This window comes from Crocuta crocuta, unplaced genomic scaffold (genome assembly GCF_008692635.1).
Source record: "Crocuta crocuta isolate KB4526 unplaced genomic scaffold, BGI_CrCroc_1.0 scaffold650, whole genome shotgun sequence".
Taxonomy (NCBI): domain Eukaryota; kingdom Metazoa; phylum Chordata; class Mammalia; order Carnivora; family Hyaenidae; genus Crocuta; species Crocuta crocuta.
The window spans coordinates 592,302-603,020 of NW_027532882.1; the positions used below are offsets into that span (position 1 = coordinate 592,302).

The 10,719-nt window shown below is 60.6% G+C and overlaps 2 protein-coding genes across 2 annotated transcripts in view; both read right to left on the minus strand.

Moving 5' to 3' along the window:
- MAP2K7 (mitogen-activated protein kinase kinase 7) overlaps window positions 1-5,797 on the minus strand; it is a 10,354-nt gene extending 4,557 nt beyond the window's left edge. The window contains exons 1-7 of the mRNA XM_077745730.1: window positions 5,551-5,797; window positions 3,321-3,440; window positions 1,628-1,695; window positions 1,344-1,407; window positions 467-608; window positions 234-300; window positions 4-117 (exon numbers count right to left, since the gene is read on the minus strand). Of these exons, the coding sequence (XP_077601856.1) occupies window positions 4-117; window positions 234-300; window positions 467-608; window positions 1,344-1,407; window positions 1,628-1,695; window positions 3,321-3,440; window positions 5,551-5,797 (822 nt within the window). The remainder of the gene's footprint in view (window positions 1-3; window positions 118-233; window positions 301-466; window positions 609-1,343; window positions 1,408-1,627; window positions 1,696-3,320; window positions 3,441-5,550) is intronic.
- Window positions 5,798-7,896: 2,099 nt separating this feature from the next.
- Window positions 7,897-10,719, minus strand: part of LRRC8E (leucine rich repeat containing 8 VRAC subunit E) — a 3,175-nt gene continuing 352 nt past the window's right edge. The window contains exon 2 of the mRNA XM_077745707.1: window positions 7,897-10,140. Coding sequence (XP_077601833.1) covers window positions 7,897-10,140 — 2,244 coding nt within the window. The remainder of the gene's footprint in view (window positions 10,141-10,719) is intronic.

The following is a 10,719-nucleotide window of genomic DNA, read 5'->3' on the forward strand; positions in this document are numbered from 1 at the left end:
CACCTTGACGGCGATGACATGGCCTGTCTTCCTGAAGCGCATCTTCCACACCTGGCCGCAAGTGCCGCTGCCCATCTCACCCAGGTTCTCCAGGTCATGGATTTCCGCCTGGTAGCGCTGGCGAGGACGGCCAGAGCTGGAGGGTCGGCTGGCGCTCTGCCTCCACCCACCCCCACAGAGATCCAGCCCCACCTCGTCCCGCCCGCCCCCCAGGGGTCAGAGCGAGGTGGTACCTGGCCCCCGATGGTCAGGTAGCCCGTCTGCTTCATGATCTCCTGCAGCTTCTGGTCAATCTCGATGCTGAGGGGACGAGGAGGAGGTCCCGGTGGAGAATGGTCCCAACCAAACTGAGGCCACCCTGGTCGCCATCACATAGGGGTTCCCACAGACCTCACCCCCCGTCCTCCCTGGGGCAGGCACGATGGCCTTCCCACACTGGCCGGCTGGCCCCATGCCCACAGCTCACCTCTCCATGCTGCGGGGTGTGAACAAGGTTGACGGAAGCCCCAGCATGTGGCGGGGCCGGGCAGGGGGCGTGGGGTGCTGTGGGGAGCTCTCAGAGGACGGTGAGCGGCTGCCCCCATCATTGGCCAGCGGGAGCTGCAGGGCTGAGGAGGGGGGTGAGAGCCAGGGGTGAGGGGCTTAGCTGGCACCGTGGGGTCTCAGGGGGACTCTGGTCTTCCCCTCCCTGGCATCCAGTAGGCCAGCACGGACATGGGCTGGAGGAGCTAGGGTCTCCCCTCCCCCACCCCCACCCACTGTCAGGGTGCCTTCTCCTGCCCCCCTGACCTGGAAGAAGATGGAGTGGGCTGGCAAGGAGGAGTGGTCCCCAGAGGCTGATGGCACCCTTCAGCCAGGCAGCCTTCCTGATGTGTCCCTCTCCTCCCCACCTCTGCCCAGGAGCAGGCCCGGGGCCTCCAGGGCCACGCTCTGGACCACATGAGGAAGGAATCCCCCCCCCGCCCCAGGATCGGCCTGGGCTCTGGCCCCGCTGGCAGCACTGAACGTGGCCGCCCAGTACGAATCGGGAGGACCACCCCAGGGAGACAACGAGCGAGGGACGCAAGCTTCCAGCTGCCTTGCCCCACGTTCTGTTCCAGGGTCAGGGAGGGCCACCCTCTAGCCAGCAGGCTCATTTCTGAGCCTCCCAGCTCGGCCTGCAGAGCTGGGGCCAACGGGTGGGGGCAGGACCCCAGGCTGGGCCTGTGTCCTTAGGGTGAGGGCATCCAGGTGGCACGGCCCCTCCAAGGGCTGCAGGGATGGGGTGGGGGGCGGGGGGAGGGCCAGGCAGTGGGGTTCGGTTCTTCTTGGCAGCCTGCATGCGGGCAGCTTGGGCATGCTACAGGCAGGCGGGCAGGCAGCGGGCAGGCAGCGGGCACCCCGGGACGGGCAGGCGGCATTCGGGGGCTGGGAGGGCAAAAGACAGACAGACAAATGGGAGCCAAGACTTGAAGCCCAGCTGCCCAGAGGAGGCACCGCAGAGACAGGCCAGACAGGGGCCCAGGACAGGACAGCAGGTTCCCTGAGTGGCTACGATCCTCCCTGGCTGGGCTGGCAACAGGGCTGGGGAGCAGAGACCGCTGTGGCCCCCGGAGAAGACACATGACCCTCCACTGAACCCTCTTACCCCCAGAGGCCCTGGAGGTGCTCCGCACGGGGCCCCTAGCTGGGTAGAGCACTGGCTCCAGGAGCTGTCTAAGGGGGGCCAGAGGGAACGTTCCAAGGAGAGCGGCCAGGAGGCCTGGGGCCTGCCACTCCGCGCCCCCCCCACCTACATCTCCTGCCATGCCCACCCCTTCCTCCTCCACTTCTGCAAGCACCTGTGATGTGGGCCCAGTGACCAATGGACGGAGACAAATATGCTCGAATTGCTGGCATCTGGGCCCTTTCCCTGCCTTGCCAGCCTGGGGACCCTGACCACTTCTAGAGCAAGGGGGCAGGCATGTGACCCCAGCCTGCAATCGAAGATGGGATGCAAGACTTGCTAAGGGCTGGTAAGAGCAAAGGAAAAGCCCTGGGGACCAGGGAGATGGCCAGGCCCCGCGCCCTGCACTGGCCTGGGGGCCTCTCCCCTTGGGCCCCTCCCTGCTGTTCCAGCTAGAGGCAGGGTCCTAATCCCTCCCCCACAGGCCGAACCACCTGAGGGACACTGAGGGCCCCCACACTCTCCCTGGACCTGGACTCTCTGGGGACACTGCCAGGCTCTCACCCCCTGGAGGGTATCCGGGCCCCTTTGCTGCCCTGCACTGTCAGGTCTCTGGGGTGAGGACCACACCCCTACCCTCTGGGCACTTCTGGGGGGGGTGTGCAGACAGTTGCTATGGCCCTTCAAACTGAACCATGGTGGGGGTTTGAGTGGGGCCAGTGGGTGTCTAAGGTGGGGGGAGGGGGGAGGTACACAAAGGCCCTGAAAACAGAGATCACAGAGGTGGTGACAGGCCACGCGGCAGGTCAGGAGAGCACAGTGAGAGCAAGAGGCTGAAAGAGAGAGAAAGAGAGGAGAGAGAGCATGAAGGCACATGGCCAACAGGAGCCACTGATGTACTAGGCCGCCAGCCGAACACAAGTGCGCGCGCGCGCACACACACACACACACACACACACACACGGCATGACCCAANGAAAGAGAGAGGAAGAGAGGAGAGAGAGCATGAAGGCACATGGCCAACAGGAGCCACTGATGTACTAGGCCGCCAGCCCAACACAAGTGCGCGCGCACGCGCGCGCACACACACACACACACACACGGCATGACCCAACACCCACCACACAGAGACCATATGCCAAGAGCCCCCAACTGTGCCAGCCCCACGCTGTCTCACACACACGTGTGCGCACACATACACACACGCACAAAGCTCCCAATCTAGCTCTCCCTACACTAGCGCCAACAGGACTAGACCCCACCCAGATGTGGTGTGTGCGGGTATATCTCTCTCTCTCTCTCTCTCTGACACACGCATGCACGCACGCGCGCGCGCGCGCGCACACACACACACACACACACACACACACCTGCTCCCAGNGCACAAAGCTCCCAATCTAGCTCTCCCTACACTAGCGCCAACAGGACTAGACCCCACCCAGATGTGGTGTGTGCGGGTATCTCTCTCTCTCTCTCTCTCTGACACACGCATGCACGCACGCACGCGCGCGCGCACACACACACACACACACACCTGCTCCCAGACCCACTGGCGGCCCCGGCTGCTGCCTTCTCTCCACCTTCACTCACAGCTCCCCACCTCCCGTGAGACTGCGCTCAAACCCCATCTTCTCCAGAGGCTTCCCGACGGGCCCATGTGCTGCAGAACCCTAACCTGGCTCTACTCTGTCTTTCCTCTGAGGCGTCACCGCTGTCCCCGCCTCTCCCAGACCAGGGGGACGCTCACTGGCAGCGAGCGTCAGCGGCACAAGGAAGAAGCCCGGGTCCCTAGCACCTGGAGCAGACCCGGCACACAGCGGGCAATACCCGTTCGCTGCACTGTCAGAACGAATCAACGCACGCGGCGTGACAGCCTGGCCCCCATCGCTCTCTCCCCCTGATGCACGTACACACATCTGTGACCGCTCACGGTGGCAGGCTCCCGGTCGGTGAAGGAGCCCATTTCCTCTTCAGGGGAGTACAAACTGAGCCCACCAGGAAGGGAGGAGTGGAAGGTGAGAGAACACAGAAGAAGCGGCCAAGTGGGCCGAACATCACTAATCGTGGATCGGGTGGAAGGACAGAGAGTAAGAGTGACAGGTGCGGGCGCGCACACACCACACACACACACACCGCACACAGCATGGGGCGATGGGGGAGGGCGTTCTGCGGCCGGGGCAGCGGTTAGGTCAATGGTGCAGATGTCCAAGCGGCAATGATAAAAAGGCTGGTACCTGCTCGTTGGGACGGGGCAGGAGCAGGGCTTAGAGTGATCACAATAACTGGATGGGGAAAAGGAAGAAAAAAAACAACACCACGATAAATCACAACAGAAACAACTGATTTGTCCAAAAGAAAAGAAATCAAATCATAACGAGGAAGAGTTGGGAGGCGCGAGGCACCGCTGCAGAGACGCGTAGAAACCACAGAGATGGGAGGACCAGGAGGATGGGATGGAGCGGACACAGACACAGATGCCTGGAGGGGGCTCCTCGGGGGCCTGCCCACCGCGGGCCCCACCGCTCCTCACTCTGCACCTGGGACAGCCACCCCGTAAGGCACCGCAGGCCCCAGGCCCAGCCCTGTTTCATCCACGCCGCGGCTGCGGGAGGCAGAATCGCAGAGCCCAGTGGGGACCCTCCAGGCTTGGGTGGGCTTTCTGCCCCAGGGAGGAGCCCGCGCTACCCCAGGTCAGAAGAGGGAGCGATGAGGAGTGGACTGCACACGGGGAGGGTGGGGGGCGGTGAGGCTGGAGGAGCAGGGAGTGACTGTAATACCCCGATGTGGGAGCGTGGCCCCCCTCCTATCAGGACGACCCCGTGGAGAGCTACAGAAGCTACTCAGATCACATCAGGAGAAACACGAAGGAGGGCCCGTTGCTAGCTCACGAGAGAGACAGAAAGTGTGTGGCGGGGTGCTATTCGTCAGGTCTGTGGGGCAGGTGAAGACCTCAGGCCCTCCTGCTGAGAGATTTGGGGAGGGGGTTCTGTGGGACAAAACAAAGGGACTGGACAGTGGCCATGGCAATCCCTGATCAGGTGTGAGTGCTGGGGGCGGGGGCAGCTCTTGACTCCAAACGGTAAGACGCCAGGCAGGCAGTCCCAGGGATGGTGGGACCAGAGGCGAGGTGCACATGGGCTCGGATGTCCCCACGCTGGCCTCAGGTACCCCTAGGCCAGGTGAACGTGGACATGCAGGGAAGTCACTTGAGGCCAGGTGACAAAGTTGGCAGGCTGGAGGCTGGGTGTGTGGATTTTTGGAGAAGCCAGACAGTCACCAAGACGAAGTATGAGAAGGCCTCGTGTATGTGAGTAGGGTGTGTGCGGGAGGGGGTCTGCGAGGCCCGATGACAAGGTCCCAGCCTAGAAAAAAGGGATCACCAGACACAGTCACAGAAAAGGAGGTCAGAGGACTCGGGGGTTATATGTGGTCAAATAACCTCAGATGTCAGCCGGGCCAGGTGCGCGTGTATGAATGTGAGTGGACCATCCACTGAACCATATGACAAGGACCGGGGGGCCTCCTGCCAGTCACTGAGATGGCAGGAGTGAAATCATCTGGTCGGAAGGGACGTGTACGTGTTTGCGGGGGATCTGGATGTGGTCACAGTCGCTTGTATTAAGGGGAGCACGGCTCCTGGAGTAGGGGACAGGACACAGGCTCCGAGGATCACGGTGAGGGGGCGGGTCATCAGGTGGGGAGGCATTGCCCTGGGGCCCGGTAACTAGGCTCATAGGCCCCGTAAGGGGGAATCCCCTAGGTTGGGGGAGGGCCTCTCGGGAGCCCGCCGGCCCCACGCCCCCCTGGGTCACCGTGACCCTCTCCCCGCCAGCCGCCAGCAGGGGGTGTAGGGTGGAGAGAAGGAGGAGCAAGAGCGCCCCGNGTCCGGCAGACAAACACCGCACTGCGCCTGCGCTTGGATGACCCCGCCGAGCCGCCGTCTCTCCCTGAACGGCGCATGTCCGCGGTGCGCACTCGCCCATTCCTCGTGCTAACCTCTGCGCATGCGTGCTTCTTCCCGACCAGCGGGATGATGCCACCTAGAGCTCGCGTCGGGCAACGTGCAAACCCTCTGGTCGTGGTGCGCATGCGCGGATTCGGAGCGCGCTCTCGCTCTCGCTCTCGCTCTCCAGACACTGTGTTGAAATCCATTCACGGTTCTGCTGAGAGCGGCAGGCGGGGAAAGCAGCGCGCCTGCGTGCAGAGGGGTAGACGCAATCCCGCGCTATGCCTTTGCTGCGCATGCGCAACCATGGCTCTTTCCTCGGCCGCTGTTGCTGGGAGTAGCTATTGCTATGTATCCTCAACCTGGTTTTCGCTGTTCCTCGCCCGGCCTGTTTTCTGTGGCACCCACGCTCCCTCAGAACCGCCTTCCTCGTCTGGGACAGTGCTTCATTAGGATCAGTGTTATGCCTAATTGCTGCCTCCTCACCATAATTAGGCACCCGTGGGGAGCCCTTTCTATTTCAGCAAACTGGAGGTTGGCTAAGGACTGTCGGGAGGGACTGGGTAGGGCTCAGGTCACTGTAACTGCCTTAGGAATCTAGCGGCATGACCCCTGATCTTGACGACGGGGCCAAGGTCATGGCCAGGGAGTTCTAGGTCAGACCTGCCTGGGACGTTTTAAGACGTTTCCTCATCTTCCCGCCCCGGAATGTGAACCCAGCTTCTGGACAGTGCAGAAGATGGGCTTTGGTGTTAATGCCCCTCAGCCTGTCATCCTCGTAGCTTAAACTGGTCTGTTGGGTGCCGGGGAAATGTCCCCATCTGGAATTCTGGTTTTCAGAAAGCAGCTTGTCTCTGCTCTCGCTTGCCAGAAAGAGGCTCGCATTTAGCAGACCTCTCTAGGCATCCAGTCCCAGGAAGTCAGGGTCAGGCAGGCCGTGCCATATGCCCCACCCACTCCTGGGCCAGCACAGGAACAGTGGTGGACATTGAAGGCTTGTGGGGACTCCTGTGGTGACAACTTAAGGGTGAAACAGATAACAGACTGTTTTTACAGAGAATAATGTGGAGAGAATAACAAGGAATGTAGAGGAAAAGGAGTTCTCCAGAAAAACAAGCGAAGCAGAAGATGCCACCTAATTTCTCCTGGTAGGTTGAGATCGATCTGTCTCTGCTTCTGGAACAGAAACTCATATCCTTCGTTCAGGCACGTTAGTGTCACTTGCTTGCCTGTCATTCGTCTGAACGAAATGGAAGGCTTAGACAAGTGGAGTGGATACCAGAGATCAAAATTGTAGTTCTCATCACATTATTTATTAACCACCCACTGATAGATGCTCCCTCACACCGAGAACACTGGAAAGACAAAAGTCCCTGCCTGTGCTCAGAAGCACGTAAACTCCACAGCAAGTGATGTTAACCCTGGAGTCTGCCATCCTTCGGACATCCGTGAATGGCCCTCTGGAAAATCTGGGGGAATCTGTTGACTGCCTGAAGTAGCTTCGGAATTTCGCACGTGTGTGTCCATTTTCCTGGGCAAGGAGGTGCCTGACTTTTATAAGATGTTCAAAAGTTCTAGGACTTCAAAAGGGTTCAGAATCCCTGCTCTGAACACCCAGATTCTGGAGGTCAGCATTTCCCAACATACATGCCTAGGACCACCTGCGTCAGAATTACCTGGGATGCTTATTTACGGACAAGTTCCTGGCCTCCAGCGAGACCTGAGTCAGTCTTTCAGGGGCGGGGCCTGGGATGCTTTGTTTTGGGGATGTTGATTTTGATGCATAGCCAAATATGAGAACCATTTTACTGAGTTCACGTGTCCAGAGCAAACAACTTATAAATAAGGGATTGGCATCAAAGTTGGGGGCGGTGGTCGCTGGTCCCTTATGTCTGTGTTCCCTCCTTGGGAGAGAACCCCAGATGTAAGCTGTTTGGGTTGGGGGAAAAAGGGTTGAAATCCCATTGGGATGTGCCCCGCCCCCATATATGGCACTAATTGAGCTAGAATGTCCAGGAGGAGGAGGCCAGGCCAGCCAGCCAAAGACACAGGTGTGGTGGGTTTGGTCTGCGAATCCTATGACTGAGTTAATCCCTCTATGACGCTCCACCCCAAATCCACAGCCTCCTGTCTCTTCCCAGACAAACCAGTTCCAGGATCTCATCTGGACCCCACAAGGCTAATGTGTCTGCTCCTCGTCTCCTTGGCCTGGGCCCTCTTGGCCACCCGGCTTGAAGACCATAGTTGAGATTCGGGAGTGGAAGCATCCAGAAGGCCTCCACCTCCACCTGCCCCACCTTTCGCTTCACTCCTCCTCCATTTTTTCCCGCACCTCTGCCGGCAGGCCCTCGTAGAGCGTCTCCTCCACCACGAGCCCTGCTCTCTTGAGCCCCACGCAGTTGCCAAGTTCTTCCGGCAGCGCCTCCAAGCGGTTGCCCTTGAGCTCCAGGCGGCTGAGGGCTCTGAGGGTGCCCACCTGGGGCGAGAGCTGGCTCAGGTGGTTGTAGCCCAGGAGCAACGTCCGCAGCTTGCGGCAGAAGAAGAGCTCCTCGGGCAGGGTCTCCAGGGCATTGAAGGACAGAGCCAGATGCTGCAGGCTCTGGAGGAGGCCCAGCTCGGGCGGCAGGGAGCGCAGCCCGTTGTGGGAGACGTCCAGCAGGCGGAGGCCGGAGCACAGGCCGAGCTGCGTGGGCAGGGCCTCCAGCTTGTTGTGGCTGAGGTAGAGCTGCTCGAGGCCCCGGAGCTTCCGCACGTGCTCAGGGACGTAGGCGATCTGGTTGTGCCACAGCTTGAGCGTGACCAGCTTGCGACAGTGCTGGAAGCTGAGGATCTCCTCAATGGACCGCAGGTGGTTGTCCTTGAGGTCCAATTCCTGCAGCGCCCCCAGGCTGAAGACGGCATGCGGGATGCGCTCCAGCCCGCAGGCCACCAGCTCCAGCTCCCGCAGCACCGCCAGCTTCTTGAGGCTGTTCAGGGCCAGCAGGCGGGCCCCGTCATTGTGCAGGCTGAGCCGCTGCAGGTGCCCGGCCACGTCCGTCACGCTGGCTGGCACCTTGCCGGCATTGCTCCGCAGAGACAGCACCTTGAGCTGCTTCAGCTCCCGGAGGCTCTCAAGGGCCGCCGCCCGAGCCAGCTCGGGGACAAAGAGCCCCTCGAGGTGCAGCTCCTCCAGGCCACGCAGCCCAAACACCCACAGGGGCACCTCGCGGAGCTCCTCACACTTGACCCTGATGACCTTCAGGCGGTCCCGCAGGAAGACCTGCAAGGAGAAGGGCAGCCTGGCGGGCGAGTGGAGGAGGCTGAGCTCTTGCAGGTGCACCAGCTGCGACAGGCCCGGGGGGAACGTGATGTCGCAGATGGCCTCCAGCCGCAGCGCCTCCACCTCGCTGAGCTCGAAGACGGTGTCGGGCAGCCCCGGGAGCATGCAGAGGGCCAGCTCGAGCCGGCCCCGGGCATTGCGCTGCAGCTTCTGCCGCAGCTTCTCGGGCGTCCACTCGTGGTTCAGGTTGAGCTGCTTCAGGCGGCTCTCGCTGACCTCGGAGAGGAAGACGGCGAAGCGCTTGGAGTAGAGGGAGTCGTACTGGTCGATGAGGTGCAGCATGAAAGCAAAGTCATTCTTGACATCGGGGATGTCACCCATGCCCGTCTCCTCCCGCACGGAACGGAAGGAGTACTCCTTGAGGGGCCGATGGAAGAGCCAGTAGAGCGTATAGAGACAGGTGATCCCGTAGACGCACACGAAGGAGATGTAGCAGAAGGCCAGCTTGGAGAAGAGGTGGGCCTTGGTGTGGTTGCAGCAGAAGCTGGCGTAGCCCGTGACCTCCGAGGTCTCGACCCTGCAGGCCACCAGGAAGCTGATCTTCTCCACGTAGACCAGGTTGTAGACCAGGATGGCAAAGAACTTGCAGACTTTGAGCACCGTTTGCCGGATGTACATGGTGTACAAGATGTCCCCCTCTTCCACATGCACGCGGAACTTCTTGACCTTCTCAAACAGGGCTTTGGCCTGCTCACCCTCCTTCTTGTCCAGCAGGGTGACGGCCGGTGGCTCAGTCACCACCTTCTCAGGCTCCACCAGCACCTTCTCCTTCTCACCCTCATCGGCCTTTCCGGGCCCTGCCGAGGCCTCCACGGTCGCTGTCGCCCGCCCAGCAGCGGGGCCCTTCTGGTTCTCCCCAGAGACCTCGGACAGGGCCCGTGTGGTCCACGGCGAGTCGAAACACTTGCCCAGAATGGAGATGAAGTGCTCGATCTTGGAGCTGGTGCCGGGGAACTTGAACCAGAAGCTGGTGCAGACCATGAAGATGAGCGTGTGAATGACGACCAGGTAGGGGAAGTACTTGGCGTACCAGTGGAGGGCTGTCTCGTAGCAGAGCTGGTTAATGAAGCTGTACTGCTGCAGGTCCAGATTGTTCTTGAGGCCGCTTACCTCCCGGAGGCCCCCCATCTGCTCAGAGACGCCCCGGGGCAGCAGTTGCTGGCACGGGGCCTCTGATAAGTTCTCCCGGAGTTCGTGACTGGGCAGACAGATGATCTTGTCCTGTGTCACCTGGGAATGAGGGGGAAAGAGGGCCAAGTTGCTGGGACGGCCCGCATGGTTGGGGGGAGAAAGGCAAGCTGAAGGTGGGAGACCCCAGTCCCTGACTGTCCCCAGCTGGCTGTGATTTTGGAAGAGTCCCTAAACTTCTGAGTATCAGTCTTTGTCTGAAAAAAAGGGAGTTAGGTTGAATTGCATCCTCCCTCTCCCTCCCGCCCCGGAAAAAGATACTGAGGTCCTAATCCTTAATACCTGATCCTCCTCCCTCCCACCCCGGAAAAAGATACTGAAGTCCTAATCCTTAATACCTGTGGATAGATAGTCTTTGCAGAGCAGATCTGATCAAGTTAAGGTGAGGTCACTAAGGTGGGCCCTAACCCAGTATGACTGTGCTCATAAAAAGGAGCCATTTGCACATAGACACGTGCGCACCGGGGGAAGATGAGAGAATGCCTGGGGCCGCCAGGAGAAAGGCACGGAACACGCACATGCTCCCTCCCAGCCCGTAGAAAGACACAACCTGTCGACACTTCGACTTCACACTTCCAAGTCTCCAGAACTGTGGGTTCTGAGCGGGTAGACCTCCGGAAT